Source organism: Ceraceosorus guamensis (assembly GCF_003144195.1).
Source record: "Ceraceosorus guamensis strain MCA 4658 unplaced genomic scaffold IE81scaffold_67, whole genome shotgun sequence".
NCBI lineage: Eukaryota > Fungi > Basidiomycota > Exobasidiomycetes > Ceraceosorales > Ceraceosoraceae > Ceraceosorus > Ceraceosorus guamensis.
This window is the reverse complement of record NW_020290062.1, coordinates 78,080-94,431: the sequence shown is the minus strand read 5'-3', so window position 1 is coordinate 94,431 and position 16,352 is coordinate 78,080. Positions and strand designations below refer to the sequence as shown.

General features: G+C 55.5%; 5 protein-coding genes across 5 annotated transcripts; 1 reads left to right on the top strand and 4 right to left on the bottom strand.

The window, feature by feature from the left end:
* Positions 1 to 17: 17 nt before the first annotated feature.
* IE81DRAFT_293375 (GroES-like protein) lies at positions 18 to 618 on the bottom strand (the record flags this gene model as incomplete). Its single annotated transcript, XM_025511995.1, has 2 exons — positions 18 to 71; positions 172 to 618. Coding segments are annotated over 2 exons (501 nt in total), but the record flags the coding sequence as incomplete, so codon positions are not given.
* A 1,094-nt stretch (positions 619 to 1,712) lies between these two features.
* IE81DRAFT_325568 (hypothetical protein) lies at positions 1,713 to 4,223 on the top strand. Its single transcript, XM_025514559.1, has 6 exons — positions 1,713 to 2,443; positions 2,559 to 2,857; positions 2,955 to 2,970; positions 3,044 to 3,505; positions 3,581 to 3,635; positions 3,760 to 4,223. The coding sequence occupies exons 1-6, from the start codon at positions 1,934 to 1,936 to the stop codon at positions 4,059 to 4,061; spliced, it is 1,644 nt and encodes a 547-aa protein (XP_025367621.1). The 5' UTR covers positions 1,713 to 1,933; the 3' UTR covers positions 4,062 to 4,223.
* Positions 4,224 to 9,095: 4,872 nt separating this feature from the next.
* IE81DRAFT_293389 (hypothetical protein) lies at positions 9,096 to 10,826 on the bottom strand (the record flags this gene model as incomplete). The annotated part of the gene is made up of 6 exons (XM_025511996.1): positions 9,096 to 9,271; positions 9,395 to 9,782; positions 9,848 to 9,973; positions 10,040 to 10,176; positions 10,310 to 10,580; positions 10,662 to 10,826. The coding sequence occupies 6 exons, from the start codon at positions 10,824 to 10,826 to the stop codon at positions 9,096 to 9,098; spliced, it is 1,263 nt and encodes a 420-aa protein (XP_025367620.1).
* A 1,111-nt stretch (positions 10,827 to 11,937) lies between these two features.
* On the bottom strand, positions 11,938 to 13,008 carry IE81DRAFT_331637 (hypothetical protein; the record flags this gene model as incomplete). The annotated part of the gene is made up of 1 exon (XM_025515266.1): positions 11,938 to 13,008. One exon carries the CDS (start codon positions 13,006 to 13,008, stop codon positions 11,938 to 11,940), a length of 1,071 nt encoding a protein of 356 aa, XP_025367619.1.
* A 728-nt stretch (positions 13,009 to 13,736) lies between these two features.
* Positions 13,737 to 15,332, bottom strand: IE81DRAFT_331636 (hypothetical protein; the record flags this gene model as incomplete). Its single annotated transcript, XM_025515265.1, has 4 exons — positions 13,737 to 14,393; positions 14,426 to 14,521; positions 14,642 to 14,646; positions 14,915 to 15,332. The coding sequence occupies 4 exons, from the start codon at positions 15,330 to 15,332 to the stop codon at positions 13,737 to 13,739; spliced, it is 1,176 nt and encodes a 391-aa protein (XP_025367618.1).
* Positions 15,333 to 16,352: the final 1,020 nt, after the last annotated feature.

Here is a 16,352-nt window from a genome sequence, read left to right as displayed (position 1 = left end):
ACTGTCAAGCCGCCGCACAGCATCGACGCTGCATCTTCGTCTACGATTTGATCGGGAATGGGAAAGACGAACTGCGAAGGGAGGGGGGGGGGGGGAGTGTGAAAGATGGGTGAGCAGGGGGGGGATGCGCGCCTGTGAATTTGAGTGGCGCGCCCACTCGCAGGGACTGACCTGGTGATGGGCGCGAATGGCGCTGCTGTAGCCTCCTTGCGCAACGGCTCCATCGGGATACTTTGCGTTGTACGTGTCGATGACGCCCATTCCCGTCTTGTCATCTCCGACGCAGTACTGCTCATCGCCCTCTTTGCAAGGAAAGCACGTTCCGCAACTTCCAACCTGCGCACCCACGCCGACCCTATCGCCCACCTTGATGCCTCCTGGCACATTCTTGCCTACGGATGTGACCACTCCGATGATCTCGTGTCCTGGAATGACGTAGGGCGTGTTGAACTCTCCCCAGCCTCCAGTGATGGTGTGCACGTCGGATCCGCACACTCCGCACGCCGTGATGCGCAACGTCACATCATCGTCCGTCTCGGGTTTGAGATCAAACGACTCCACCTTGAAATCCGTCCACTTGGCCGGATCGTGGATCGCATAACCTTGTGCTTGGCTCATGATTGGCGGTGCGCGCGCGCAAAAAAAGAGAAGATGCGTGAGTGAGTGGGGATGGGATGGGATGGGATGGATTGTATCCTTGATTACCACCACTACCCTTCGCCCTGCCTCGCCCCCACCCTTCTTATACCCTCTTCCCTCCTCGACCCGGAGAACTCCGCAGAAGAACTCGAATCTCGCGCAGAGGGCCGGCCGGCCCCCCAATCCCAATCGTGAAATTTTGTTGCATGCAAATCGAAGAATTCCGCTTGCTCGTCAACAGGGTCGATCGTGGATCCAACCGCAGGCAGGTGCAGGCAGGCAGGCAGGCAGGCACACCCTGCTGCTGCTGCCGCTGCTGCTGCTGCAAAGTGATGTCGTGTGCCACACACGCACCGGCGTCCGAACATACCTGTACATGCGCGCTCTTCCTTCTCGACAGGGCACGTGCACGTCGCACGCGTACCGATACACAGCATCGGTGCCTTTAATTCATTCTGATTATTGGCTCATTCGCGCGCGCGCCCCGTTCGGCAAACTCCTGCGCGGCCTTTCTGCATGAGGCGCCGAGGATACGAGCAGCGATCATGCATGCGTGCGTGCATGTGGAGGAGCCCTCGTCAACGATGCGTGTGTGATCGTGAAGATCACGTGTGTACCTAAGTGTGTGGTGCGTGCTGCGCGCGTCGCGTCGCGTGGACCTATCTCTCGGCCGGGAGAAGACCGACCGTCGCGCGCGCGCGCGCGCACCTTTTCTTCTTCGCCGGGTGTCTTTTCTTTTTTTTTTTTTTTTTTTTTTTTTTTTTTTTTTTTTTTTTTTTTTTTTTTTTTTTGCACTTGCAACAACAATCTCGAAGCACTTCTAGCAGTCAACGCCAACACACCTACACTCTCTACTCAAACATGACTTTGATTGGATGCATGTGGATGATGAGGAGTGGGAGCAGTGAGTTTTTTTTTTTTTTTTTTCTTTTTTGTAATTCTTGATTGAAAATCTCTTCTGCCCGAGCCTACGACTAGTCACGTGAACCATTGGCGAGTTGGCTTTGTTCCTTTTTTTTTTTTTTTTTAAAAGGCGAAGAAGATGCGGATGCTGCATGCATGCTCAGGCAACCCAGTCAGTCCGCCAAGCCAAGCGTCGAGAAGTGACCGCCGCGGGCATTCAAATTGTGCTCGCTCGCTCGCTCACTCACTCGCTCATCATCTCAATCATCTGGAACTTTTGAGGGGCAAAGCACCCTCACAACCACGTAGCGCAGACGCAGTCCATCTATTTCAGTCCTTTGAACCGGATTCCTGCATCGCACACGTACCCACATACACACACACACGCATCATGTCGACATTCGCACCCCGCGCTTCTCTCGGCATGTTTGCTCTTCGCATCTCGGCCGGAGCGGAGCCTACGCTGCTGGATGCCATTCACGATGTTCACATTACCAACATCTGTCTCGTCGATCCTAGCGAGGAGCAAGAGCAAGAGGAGCGAGAAGAGGCATCATCATCTGCTGCGCTCAACAAGGTGACGCTAACGTCGTCGTCGTCGTCGTCGGAGAGCGCAAAGGCGACAAAGGCTGTGGTCAGATTGCACAGGACTTTTTTGCCGGGCTTTGAAGGGGAAGGATTCGGATTGGAGGATGAGAGCGATGAGGATGAGGATGATGAAGACGACGAGGATGACGATGGGGAGGAAGATACGGCAGAGGAAGAGGATGAGGCCAGCGAGCAAGTCAAGGTCGCGGATGAAGAGGACGAAGAAGACGAAGAGGAGGAGGAGGAGGATGACGATGAAGAGGAAGACTTTGAGGAAGAGAGCTTCGCTGTCTGCCACCTCTACCCAGGAAAGGTCAGTTGTGCGATCCGATGGCGGCAGAGATGGCCCAAATACATGCGCATACATGCTCATCTCCCCCCCCCCCCCCCCCCCCCCCCCCCCCCCGCACACACCCCGGACCTTGCAGACCGAACAAGCTCAAGTCTCGCTGCGATTCACATCCGATGATCTGGTCGGATTCTCCGTCTCGGGCGGTTGGGCCATCGATATCATCGGCTCTTACGAGGCTTCGCCCGACGGGTACGACTTGTCGCCGGATGAAGAGGAGGACTTGTACAGCGATGATGATGATGAGGAGGATGATGACGACGACGAAGAGATCGATAGCGATGAGGCCGGAAGCTTGCCTGATCTCAAGAGGAGAATCGGAAGGAAAGCAGATGAGGATGATGATGATGATGATGATGATGATGAGCTGGACCTCGAGTGAGTGTCTTGCGATGAGCAAGTTCATGCGAGCGCATTCACCGACTGCTCTCTCTGCCGCTCTCTCTTCTTCTTCATCCGCCTTCGCTACCTGCAGCAGCGACGACTTGGCCGTGAGTGGGGACGATTGATCGCGATGTGCCGCTCATTTTGCGCAGCTGACACATCAGCTGCACGCCTCCACAGGCACTGATGGCAGAAGAAGACGACGAGGACGACGAGGATGAGGACGAGTACGATTCGGACGCCTCAGAGGAGGAGGATGCTGCAGGTCGCTTCACCGAAGTCGTGGAAGAGGCGCCGGCTCGAGCAAGCAAGAAGCGCGCATTGTCCGAAGTGGATGCGGAAGATTCGATGGACGTCTCTACGGCAGCCGAAGTGACGCAGGCCGAATTGCAGCGCGCTGCCAAAGAGGCAGGACTGGATGCGGATCTGTCCAAACTGAGCAAAAATCAGAAAAAGAGATTGAACAAGAAGTTGAAGGCTGCTGCTGCTGCTGCTGAGGGGGAAATAGAGCAAGATGTTCAGGTGGATGCAAAAGTGGCCAAGGTTCAGAAGCTGGGCCAGGAACCCGCTGTTGTCAAGCAGACCGCCATCGCGGCTACGACGCCTGCGGTCAATGCCAAGGCTGCGGTCAAGGACGTCAAGGTGAGCCTGCGAGCGTCTCTCGAGAGCATGAGAGCTACACTGACACTTCGTGCTCTCGCCTCGCGATATCACCAGACTGCGACGCAACAAATCAAAAAGACCAAGCTCCCATCGGGTCTGGAGATTGAAGGTGAGCAGCGAAGAGAAGAAAAAAAGAAAGAAAAAAAGAAAGAAAAAAGACAGAAAGACCCAATCGCACCCCGTGCTTTTTGTTCGTACTCACGCGACTTGCCCACGTCCCGCGCATCTTCCAGATCGCAAGGTCGGTAGTGGTCCAGCAGCCAAAACGGGCAACCGCATCGGCATGCGCTACATCGGCAAGCTGTTGTCGGGCAAGACGTTCGATCAGAACACCAAGGGCAAGCCGTTCAATTTCAAATTGGGCCGCGGAGAAGTGATCAAGGGGTGGGATGAGGGTATAAAGGGCATGCAGGTGGGAGGAGAGAGGCGCATCACCATTCCTCCTGCGCTCGCTTATGGAAAGAGGGGAGCACCGCCCGATATTCCTCCCAACGCTACGCTCGTCTTTGATGTAAAGGCCGTCGAGATCAAGTAAAGCTGCTTCTCGAGCCCGGCCCCCCGCTCTCTGCATTTCATTGCCGGACCAAATCACTTTTGCGCGCACGCATGTTACCTCTTTCCACATACAGAAAATCGACCAACGCGCTCGTCGACGCCTCACGCTGCATACGTGACTGAACCGCGCGCTCGAAGCTGGACGACAAATGAATGGTCTGCCTGTGGATACGTGATGAGGTACATCAAAGGATGAGTATGCTCGATAGGTTGGGCAAGAGCCCTCGGTGGCCTTGGGAAGCGTACACCACCGCACGTCAGTGTCAAGGAAGAAGATGCTTGCCTATCAGCGTAGCCCAGTCGTTGTATTGCGTTCGACGCTCGACGCGCCTAGGCTCCGTTGGGCTTCGCATTGGGCTCTTTCTCTGCGGCCGCCTTGTTGATCGCGCCGTTTGCGCCTGGGTGCTCGGCTCCAGTGCCCGCAGCGCTGGTGTGCTCTGTACTCGCAGGCTTACTGTTGACGGTCGTACCTGGTTCGTGAGTCACTGGCTTGACGTTGCCGGGCTGCGTCCTCTCCGTCGTCGAGGGATGGGTGACTGGTGTTGCGCCGCCGGCCTGACTCTTCTCGGGCTCGTGGGCTGGCTTCACGTTGCCAGGCTGCGTCTTCTCTGTTGTCGAGGGGTGGTGAGCTACTGGCGTCGCTCCGCCGGTCTGAGTCTTCTCGGGCTCGTGGGCTGGCCTCACGTTACCAGGCTGCGTCTTCTCTGTTGTCGAGGGGTGGTGAACTACTGGCGTCACTCCTCCGGTCTGCGTCTTCTCCGTTGTCGACGGCTCGCGCGTCGCTGGGTGATGCGTCACCGGCTTCACTTCGCCAGGCTGGGTCTTCTCGGTGGTCGAAGGGGTGTGAGTGACTGGCGTCGCTCCGCCGGTCAGAGTCTTGTCCGTTGTCGAGGGCTCGCGCGTCGCTGGGTTATGGGCCACCGGCTTCACCTCGCCAGGCTGAGTCTTCTCCGTGGTCGAAGAGTTGTGAGTGACTGGCTTCACCCCTGCCGGTTGATTTGAAGGCTCGCGCGTCGCTGGGTGATGCGCCAGAGGCTTCACCTCGCCAGGCTGGGTCTTCTCCGTGGTCGAGGGGTTGTGAGGGAGTGGCTTCGCCCCTCCTGCTTGAGTTGACGGCTCCCGCGTCGTTGGCCCATGCGTCGCGGGCTTTACACCGCCCGCCTGAGCCTTCTCTTGCGTCGCTGGGTCATGCGCCATGGGCTTCACACCGCCAGGCTGGGTGTTCTCGGCATGATGAGCAACTGGCTTTGCCCCGCTCGGCTGGGTCTTTTCGGGAACGACGGGCTGACGAGATGCTGGTGTGGCCGTGCCTGCAGCCTTCTTCTTAGCCATTGCGTCGCTGTAATTCACGAGACGACCATAGTGTTGAGCTTCGAGTTGAGATTCCCTTTGATGGTATTGGGCCTCGTGCATCCTGTGCTGCCACTCGCGCTCTTTGTTCGCGTTGAAAGCGCTCTTCTCAGTCCACCGCTTCGCATCGGCATTTGATTTGGCGATACGCGCTTGATAGCTGGCTTTCTCTTGGGGAGTCAGCTGCTGCTTGCCCGGCTTGTCCCACTTCGCCATATCTTCAGCCATCGAGTGCTTCGCCGCCGGCTTGGCCTGAGGAACGCCACTTTTGACGGGAGTCTTGGAGTGCGGATCGACGACGGGATGCGCGGTGTTGCCGCCATTGGTCTTGACTGGCTGCTTTGCGTGCGTGTCAACGACGGGGTGGGCGGTGATTCCCCCATTGGCTTTGACTGGCTGCTTCGTGTGTGGATCGACGACAGGATGAGCAGCAGTTCCGCCATTCGTCTTCACGGGCGTCTTGGCGTGCGGATCGGCGGTGCGAACTGGCTGCTTGGTGTGCGGATCAACGGCAGGGTGGGCATTAGTGGCGCCATTCGTCTTCACGGGGGTCTTGGCGTGTGGATCAGCGGTTCGAATTGGCTGCCTGGTATGGGGATCAACGGCGGGATGAGCAGCAGTTGCGCCGTTGGTCTTCACTGGAGTCTTCGCGTGAGGATCAACGGGGTGGACGGTTGCTGCACTATCGGTTGTCTTGACTGGCTGCTTCGTGTGCGGTTCAACAGGGTGGACGGCGGTCGCGCCGCTGGATTTGATCGGCTGTTTCGTATGCGGATCGACGTGCTGGACAGTGGTCCCTCCATTGGTTCCAGCCGGGCGCTTCGTGTGCGGATCGACGGCAGGGTGCGCACTGCCTCCGTCATTCGTCTTGACGGGAAGCTTGGCGTGGGGATCGACAGCCGCGTGCGCACCGACTCCGTCATTCGTCTTGACGGGAAGCTTCGCGTGGGGATCGACGGCAGCGTGTGCACGGACTCCGTCATTCGGTCTTACCGGCTGCTTCGTGTGCGGATCAACGGCCGGGTGCTCACCGGCCCCACTATTCGTCTTGACCGGAGTCCTGGTATGTGGGTCTACTGCTGGATGCTCACCCGCCCCACTATTCGTCTTGACCGGAGTCCTGGTATGCGGGTCCACAGCTGGATGCTCACCCGCGCCACCGTTCGTCTTGACCGGAGTTCTGGTGTGTGGGTCTACTGCTGGATGCTCACCCGTAACCGCGTTCGTCTTGACCGGAGTTCTGGTATGTGGGTCCACTGCTGGCAGCTCACCCGGCCCACCGCTCGTCTTGACAGGAACTTTGGCATGAGGGTCTACTGCTGGATGCTCACCCGCCCCTCCATTCGTCTTGACCGGCTCCTTGGTAGTGGGCTGGGTCTTGACTGGCTCTGTGATCTTGTGCTCAGTCTTGACTGGAGTTGCTGGCGTCCTGGGCTCAGTCTCGACTGGAGTTGCTGGCGTCTTGTGCTCCGGCTCGGTCTTGACTGGGGTTGCTGGCGTCTTCGGTAGAGTGTTGGCAGTCTTGCCTGGCTCGTGGATGTCGGTGGTCTTTACAGGCTCTTTAGCAGGTTCAGTAGTATGAGCAGGAGTAGCAGGCTGCTCTTTCTTCGGCTGCGTCAAGGGCTGGCTCCCCCCCGTTCCAGTCGAAACAGGTCGCGTTGCCGGCTCTTCCTCCTTGACTCTGAACGGATTGTTGGTCTGAGTGGTGCCTTGCGGCCTGCCCACAGGCTCCGCGAGTTGCCCATGAGAATTGTAGGTGTGCTCAGGCGTATGGGTGCCAGTACCAGTATCAGCACGAGTACCGGCACCGCGACCGGCATTTTCTGCCTCGACAGTCTTTGCACCGCTGCCCCCAAGGTGCTCCACGCCCTCCACGATAGTGGAGCCGATGCCACGGCGGCCGAGGTTGCCGAGCATGCCACGAGTCGTGGGAGATGACCACGTATTTGAGCGAGCTCTTAAAGTTGTGACTCCGTCGCTGTCCAGTGCGTCTTCGCCGACGGGCTCGCGCGTGTCGACAGTGCTGTCTTGTACATCACGACGGTTGAAGTGAATGACGACTGGGCTAGAACTCGAGACACCAGAGCTAGCCGCATTAGTTTTGGCGGCGTCAGTCTGAGTCTTCTTCTTGCGGAACGTCACATAGCCTGTGCTTCCGCCGGTAGACGCATGATCATCTCGAGCTACAAGCGTCGTTCTCTCATCGTCGCCAAGCTCCCGAGCCTGTTCAAGGCGAGCGTCCAGAGTCAGCGGCAGCTCGTATGCACGACTTTGGCTACACTTCAGACTCACCAGCACCTCTTCGTTGGTAGCGTGTGAGCGGCTGGGAGTGATGGGCAAACCGTGCGCGGTGAATGTGGCGAGCACGAAAGCGGTCAAGATCGAGGACTGAAACTTCATCTCGGCTGCTGTCCACGGTTCGCGAAGTGAAAATATGTAGTTTTTGAGATCTAATGCGCTGATTTCGAATGCAAGTGCTGAAGGTTGCTATAATCTATTATATGATGCTATCAAATGTCAATGCAATGCGCTGCAGAGCGTGCCTATTTTTGGTTTAGTCGACGCCGGTAGAGGCCAGCTCGATGAGGGTGTCGACGGTATGGGCGCTTGAAGACGGCTGTGATGGCGCAGAACGAGACCAGTCGTTCTTGAAGGTTGCTCGTGAATTGAGGCGGGTCAATTCGTAGAGATGGATCACTTGGATGGGGTTGATGATGAGTGAAGAGAAATGAGTCTAAGTGAGAGATTCCACGGCATCTTTATAGACGTCGAGTCGGACCTTTCTGCAGCGAGATTGCGAGGTGCAGGAACACCCTTGGAGATGCACTGCGTGCCTGTACAGTAGCAAGTCAGTGCCCGCCAGATCTCATCATCGCTGCCGTCTCCACTTGCCACTCCGCTTACCTTGGAACACGGGGCGGCAGCGTGCTTGGCGTCAGGGGCGGATGCTGAACGCAAGGTCCAGGCGGAGATCGAGTCTGCATCCAGGTCTTGTGAAGTATCGAGTAAAGGAAGCGTGGCAATCTGATCAGGAACCAAGTGCGTGCCTGAGCGGATGCAACCGCGTGAAGTCGCGGGTCCAACGGTCAGACGTCGAGATCGTGGTGTCGTGCGCAACTCAAGCGTACTAAGGAGCGGTTGATAGGGAGCAGCAGACCGAGTGGCCGCCATTTGTGTGCGCGTGTGGCAAGCAACTTCTGCGATGGTGATCGGGTGGCGGAAGAAAGCAAAGAGACATCGCCCGATGCGTGAACTGGCCTGGCCTTGGCCGATTCCCGCTCAGCCAGTCTCCCTCGGCGCAATTGGCGCTTTACGGAGCTGGCGTTGGAGGGTGGTATGCGCGCTCACTCTGAAGCAGGCTGCTGTGCAGGTCGGAAACCATTGCGGCGAGCGTGCCTCGTGTTGTCACCTCCATGCTGTAAAATTTCTGACCAGCGACGCACGCCCGAAACCTTCATCTGGCAAGAGGTGAGCGGGATGGGCGCATACAGATCCGTGGTAAGGCAATCGGTCGCCATAAGCAGGCGTGACTGGCGCGCCCTCGATTAAAGTCTAGCGCAGACGAGGGACGCCAACGTGAAGCATGGCGCGAAGGTCTTTTCTCGCTGCTAGTCGTGATAGGCAAGAGTGCAGCCAGTCGCATCCCTGAGTGGTCAAACGATTTTCAATTATCTGCAGACCAGCCGATGCTCAGCACGCATCGGCCCACTCCACTGGTGACTTTGCGCACCTCGTTGGACCAACCGCCTGCGCTCTCGATCGACTGACGAAAAGCGTGCACACCTCCACCAACGCCAAAGTAGAGCACTTTAGCAGAAATGAGAGCCAAAGTTCCTGGAGCTTCTGCATCCCTCCTCGGAGTCAACGGCTGGGCTGCAACGTGAGGTCCAGAATGATCCAGGGCACTCGACTCTTGCAGGCCCGAAGTCTGCAACCTTTCCGACAAGGCTCGCACAGAGGCACTGTGTGTCGACGAAGCCTTGCAAAGGCGCTGAAGAATGTCAAGCAGAGCGATCTGATCAGGAGGACTGTAAATCGTTTCCGAGGACAAGAGCAAGTCGGCCTTCAGAAGCTGTGGTACCCTGGATGTCGCCATCTGGCTCGAGGTCGCGCGTGAACAGGTTTCTAGATCCTTCCAAGGCCCGCTAAAGAATCTGAGTGCGACCTTGCGATCTTTCAGAGACTCTTTGAAGGCTGCTAGCATTTCGTCCGAGAGATCAACCTCGTCGGTAGCCGCGACCAGGTCGAGCTCAACGCCGTCCGACTCGGCTGACGCACCCGCAATAGAGTTGCGGAATGCGCAGGACGCTGGACTGGTGTACCACGCCAATATCAAGTTTGGAAGGGTGACCTGTGGTGTCGTGCTGCGACTCAGCTGCGTGCGTTCCCTTCATCAAGTAACCCGCATTCACTCACCAGCTTCAGCACTTGCTCGTTAAAGTCGCACAGCTGCAAGATCGTCTCCTTACGAGCCTCGTCAACCTCGACACACATCAGCCGTGCCAGCAGGAAGCACGCGGGTATCGCTGTTCCGCATCCAAGCTGAACCGCGATGACAAGGTCGATAAGCCTCCTCGCTATCTCGCCGCGAGTGCACAGCGCTGGAACATCGCTCACCTCTACAACGCTGAGACCCCTGAGCCAGTGAAACGGCACAGAGTCCAGAGACTCGCGATTGTCGCGGCGGTCATGCGCATCAAGCGCCGCGACGAGGTCCAGCGAGCACTCCCAAGTCTTGAGTCCACCTAATCAGAAACGATGATGGCGTGAGGTTTCTGATGCGTGGATAGTCGTACAGCAATCCAGCGTGTATGCGCCTTGTGCGTGGCGCCCAATCCAATCTGGCCAGGTACCGAGATCGCCCCCCTGCGCACTCACCTTCGTAAACGCCTGGCACCAGATCGCTATCGGCCTCGACTAGACCCGCTTTGGGGCCTTTGGAGCCTGCGCTGCCAGTCTTCGACTCTCCATCTGCCTCTTCCTCATCGTCGCTGGCGTATATCATCTGAAATCTAGCATCGAAGAGATCTCTCCTGGCCACAGCTGTCCATCTCGCTTTGCCCTCGTCATGCGCTTGTTGTGCGCCTTTCTGTGGATCCAAAGGTATCTGCAGCGTCGAGTACGATATCCTTGCTGGTAGAGCATCGATCTGTGCGGTTAAACGATTGGGCACTGCTGATTGAGCACAGTCCAGATGGATCTTTATAAGTGCGGTTCACCAACAACTCACCAATTCATCCAGCGTGTGCTCCCTACCTTTGACGCTTGATGCTGGCTCTGCTACTCTGCCATCCCTGTCGAGCGGCTCATCGGCCGCGTGACCAGCTTGTGCGGAACCAAAGTCCGCATACTCTTCGTCCAGCTCTTCGTTCGCAATGTCGAAGTGGAAAGACATTCTTGTCCCTTGAATTCGCCGAGCGCGTGAATCGTGCGCGATGACAGTTGCGTAGCGGTTTGATTATTGATTGTGGAAGCGGTGCTCGAGAAAGATGTCCTCCTGCGTCACGTTCAAGAGGGGAAGCTGTGGAGGTGGGAGCGAGAGCGCTGATGCAGGTCCCTGCAAGCAACCTAAATCATCAGCTCGTCGAGATCCGTCAAAGTCTTGAGTTCAAAATTCTTCGCGCCGCTCCGCTTGCGAGCGGAGACGCGTCCGCATCACGTGAATGCTAGCTGTCGTCCTTGACCTTCACTCAAACTCTTGACTCTCTGACTTAGGACTCAGATTCAAGACTCAAGGTTCTTTAATTCCAGGTTTGTGAGTTTCATTTGTTATGAAAGGTGAGAACAGCACAATGCTCTTCTCTGGCCACTCTGTGTTGACCCATGGTACACCAACCACAACGGCCTGTGAGGTGCTTCAGCTGTAAGGGAGAGACAAAGATAGAGGGAGAGGGAGAGGAGATGATGGTCGCAAGAGCCACCAGCAGCAGGCCTGAGGTTGCGCAACCAATGGTCTCGAAGATTGACATGTCAAAGACAGCTACAAAAGCGTCCTGTACGGGATCCCTAGTGAACGGCCCCCAACAAGGATATAACGGCTGCTGGCCTGGTGTTCCAAGTCAGCACTTGTACCAACGCCTCTCTGCAAAGCTCTGTCCCTGTGATCTTGCCAAAGACAAGCATGTAGACTAGTCTTGATGTGCTGTTGGGGTCCAGAGCAAGGTCAGGACACAGCAACTGGATGCATTCTGCAGGAGAAGCTGAGAAGCAGAGCAAGGCGTGATGCAGGGTCAGACTCAAGGTGCGGCAGACTTTAGATACGGTACACCAGCAAGGTTGCTGGTCTCAAGCCAAGCGAGCGCTTTCCTCTTTTCTCGATGTGAGGTTCATCTTCCAGAATCTCTTTGTTGCAGAGATGTAGCACCTCATGGAGGCTCTTGATCTCCTTGTCCTTCTCTTTGAATTAGGTGCTGAGCTTCTTGGTGCTCAATCTATCTTTGCCGCCCATCTTGACATCATTGGCAGTTTCTGCTTGACTTGCCTAAAATCTCTTTTGCAGAAGATCCTCACGCTTGTTGCTTGAGTGCACGGCACCGCCAAGGCAGGTGCACATTCCTGGGTAACTGCATTGGCTCAAACCAAGGCAGGATCTTGCTTTTGTCACGCAGATGGTACCCTTTGAGCTGGGTGATGCGCACGGTCATTGCATACTTGCCTGGTCTATAGGCCTCAAAAAAGAAGTGGCTGGTCTGGAGGTAGCAGCCGCGCTCAGGATGATTACCAGCGCACAAAGAGCAGATCCTGAGGCCAGAGAGCGTGCAAATGGCTGTGGCGGCCATGAGCTGGATGTTCTGCTCCACTGTCCCCGCTGCTTTGTACATGCGGCTCACAAATTCACCAAGGAGCAAGTCCGCCTCATTTAGCCCATATCTGGCAGTGATCGCCTTCTTATGGCTGACAAGCTGGAAGTTGGTTCTCAACCAAGCCACATGATTGTTGAGCTTCCAGATCAGCCCGGATTGGCTGTCTGCCAAGTGTTGAAACACTCTTGTCAGCGTCTTGGACACATCATCAACAGTCTGCTTTTGTTGAATGTGTTGCAGCACCACCAGTTGCAGATTGTTGCGCCAGACCACCAGAGTCTTGCTCGTGATGTGGGCCAAAGAGGGATTGTCAGGCTCGTCAGGTCCGTGTCCCCTGGTCATATTTGTCCTGAAGGTCAAATAGACCAAGATCCGCTCGATGAGCAGCGGAACGTCCTCATAGTCAAGCGGATCCTCCGGTACTCCACGGCTGTGTGCCAGTGAAGCAAACATCCGTGTTGATGCGCTGGCCTGGAGCTTCTTGTCAATCTCCAAGATGTCGCAAAACTTGTTGTTGACAAAGCTCTCGAACTTGAGCTTCGTGTTGGCAAGGCGAATCTGGGTGGAGAATGGGGTGAGCACTGAAGAGGAAGAATCGTTGACCTTGAGCATTTCATATGCACAGTGATTGACCGCCTGCTCAAATGTCATGTTGCGCTCGAGGGGTTTGGTCATGCTTCCTGCTCGTTTCATTTGATGGAAAAAGTTTCCCGGATCAAAGACGTTGCGGCGGCGGATGTTTGCACGGTCTTCTGCTCGAATGATCTTGGGCATGGTGGCGATCGAAGGAATGCGTGCGGTAAAAGGTGGCAGCGGCAAGAGGAGCGACGATGCGAATCAGTATTCAGCGAGCAGAGGTGAGGGTGATGTGGACAAACAGAGATGAACGAGGAATGCTGTTGACGATGAGGTGAGGGCAACGTTGGTGATCGCATGCGTTGTTTGTCGACAATCCCTCGATTCACAAAGTCGATTCTCTGCGCAAATAGCTCAAATTTGTTATTACTCCTTCGATCTCAAAGATGACTCGCTGTGCTTCAAGGGATTGAGATGCTCGATTTGGTCAACAAAAGAAGATGGTCAAGTGCTCACCATGTGAAGCTCAGACTCGGAATCATCCAGATCCACTTGATCTACGACTCGACTGATCGATGCGTGATGGCTACGTGCTGCACGTGAGTGGCATGTGCAACACGTAGCCATCTACAAATCGAGCCGAGGCAGCTCGCTCAGATCTGATTGACACGCTTGCTGAGCTCAGAGCGCTCGTACAGGCCTCGCCGATGTGGTCTCAGCTTTGAGCTTCTGGACCTTGGACACCTGGTCAATGCAAGCTGAACCAGGTCAGGCTGCAAAGCGAGGCCGTTCAGCTTTTCATTGGACTCAAATCACTTGGATGACCGCCCTTCAGAGTGAAAACTTCACACGGACGGTTGCAGAAAAGCTGGTGATGTCAGATGACAAACCCTTGCAGAAAGCATTGTTGAGGGTGATAAGGGACCTCAAGAGCCAGAAGGCCCAGACACTGTCGACGTAGAGTGAGGTCCAAAAATCAAAGGAATGGTCCAGGTGGGAGATTTGGAAGTGGACGCAGCAGCAGAGGTTGAGAGAGCGTCACGTATGGCGAGGCTGGAGGGGATGCCGAAGGCAATGGATCCAAATGCGGAGCGGGTGAGACTTGCTCCTGGTTCAAACGCCAACATTGGCAGGGCCTTGACATGCCCACATCCTTGAGGAACAAGTGCCTCTCCAAGGCTGCCTTTCTTGAATGGGACTTGGTCCGCAAGGAGGCTGTTGGTGGGCGGGTGGTTGTTTCCACTATTCTGTGCCGCAAGAGGGGCATTGGTGTCCTCCACCTCGTCCAGAACGCTCCCCTCCATATCCTTTTGAGGTTCCTCTTTGATTGTGATTGCCGGGCCGTGCTCTGGAGGGTCTTCATCATGAATGCTTTTGGAAGGGCCAGCTGCGTCTTTGTGTGGGCTTGCTACTTTCAAAGGTACCCTAGCTGACAGAGCCTTAGTGACTGCCTCAGGCAGACTGTCAAATCTCTTCACCAACTCCTCCATGATCAGATCCAGAGTCACCTCTTGACTCTCAACACCGCCCTGAGCGCGCATCTCGATCATTTTAGCCTGTAGGAGATAGCTCCAGTAGGAGCGCTATCTGGGAAGTATGGCACACTAAGACTCACTGTTACAAGACCTTGCAAGCACTGGACGTGCTCGCTTTCATTGGTGAATCCGTGCTTGGGCAGCACCGTGATCTTCAGTTGCTTTGCTACGCTGGACTAATATGTAATCTGGAAGGAAAGCAGATTCGATCAACAGAGTGACTAGGAGTTAGCATGCAAAAAGCAGTACAAGTTGAACAGCCTCTCCCTGTTCTGAGGTGCGCAACTGACACTCACAGCACCTTCAAGATTGCACAACATGACAAGACTGTGGACTGTGGTTCTGCCATGCTTGTGGCTCACAATGTGGAGTGATGGTAATTTCACTTTGTGATTGCCAAAGGGAATCAAGTGGATGCCACAAGTTGAACAGCCACCAGCGTGGTGAAGGCGCTAGACACCAGACACCAGTTCATGGGCGTGGGTGCTGCTTATTGTCAGAGGCCGCGCTCTTGTCACCCAGGAAGGAGGGATGTTGCTCAACTGGAGGAGCGTGCACCTTGCCCTTACCTTCGACACAAGGAGTGTCAACGTCCTCAGTGCTGTCAGGATCTTCCTTCACAAGCACATCCACACGTCCATTGTCCAAGGTTTGCTGCACCTTCTTGAAGAGCTCTTGCGGTCCAAGCAGACTGTTGCTTGCGCCTTGCTTTAAGGAGGGCAGTGAGGGACCGGCTTCATCCTGTGGGTCGGGGTTGTTGAGCAGGTCCTCAACCAGCGTGTACATAGCCAGCATCTCAGCAAGCCTCACTTTGTTGTTGTGATGATTGCTAAGAGCCACGCAGTGCTTGCAAAGTTTTGCAATGCTGTCCATGAGAAAGTTGGACATCCATTCTGGGAGGTGCTTCTTAAAACTCTCGCCGCGCTCCACAAGGATCTTGAAGGCGGTGAAAGGCTTCTCCTCTGGTTTGGTCTGAGTTCTGTCCATTGTGTCTATGTTCCTACTAGCAACCGTTGTTCGATTCTTGTGGTAGTGTCATAGCTTGCAACCGGTGTAGTGCGCATTGGCTGAGCTTGCAGGCCACGCGCTTGGAGGTCTGAGGTGGCCAAGCTGGTTGGCAAGCTAGCCATTACTGCTAGGAGGGTTTGGAGTGCTTGCGCAACTCCCATAGGTGATGTGATATATGTATGATACAGGCCAGACCAGCCTCTGGTACACAATCTAGGTACTGCTTGTTGTGTGAGAGGCATTGCCACTGGTTACCCACGCAATGTGCATCAGCTGAGCTTGCGGGCCTGAGACAAGGTTAGCTTGATCAGGAATCCTGGGCAAGGGTGAGCAATGATCAGATGACATTGTTGACTGGGAGGGTAATGCATGACTTGGCACAGTGATAGGCTGTGAAGCCAGCGCTGGACTAGCTGGTATCATTTGCTGCAAGACCAAAGAAGCTGCAACACCGTAGTTGGGGCTAGCTTTAGGGTTAGCCAACCCAGACAAGGATGCTATGGTGGCTAGCAGCCCAAAAAGCGCCGCGCAGATTCAAAAGATCCAACAACTCGACGTGAAGAGACAGGCAAAGAACGCCAGGGTCGTCTCTGCTACAAGGCATAAAAGTACACAAAGTATCAGACCAGGTTTTGAGTATCAAAGCAAGCTGAGTGGATGGCAGCAAGAAGCTTGTGGCCTGCGTTTCACCAAGTGAGGCGCCGCCTGCGCAACAGAGGTCCTATCCCATAGGGCTCAAGAGCATCAACAGTCCAAGGACAAGATGGCTGAGGTTCTTTGGGCTCTCTCCCAGAAGGCTGAGCAGCTCCCCTCAGAGCATCAAGCTTTGATTGCAGGCAATTTAGAGTAACTGCAAGAGATCTCTTGCCGCAATGCTCTCCAGACAGAGCGCACTTACAAGATGCTTGAAGGCATGCAGCTTGGGAAAATGATGAGTGTGCATCGCAATGGCAAGTGTGCATTGTGATGGCAAGTGTGCATCGCGTATGCAATGTATGA

Excerpts from the sequence above, each read along its gene's own strand:
- IE81DRAFT_325568 (XM_025514559.1), top strand. The coding sequence starts at position 1,934 with ATGTCGACATTCGCACCCCGCGCTTCTCTCGGCATGTTTGCTCTTCGC. Across the intron at positions 2,444-2,558 it reads GCCACCTCTACCCAGGAAAG|ACCGAACAAGCTCAAGTCTC; the intron begins GTCAGTTGTGCG and ends CGGACCTTGCAG. Across the intron at positions 3,636-3,759 it reads ATCGGGTCTGGAGATTGAAG|ATCGCAAGGTCGGTAGTGGT; the intron begins GTGAGCAGCGAA and ends CGCATCTTCCAG.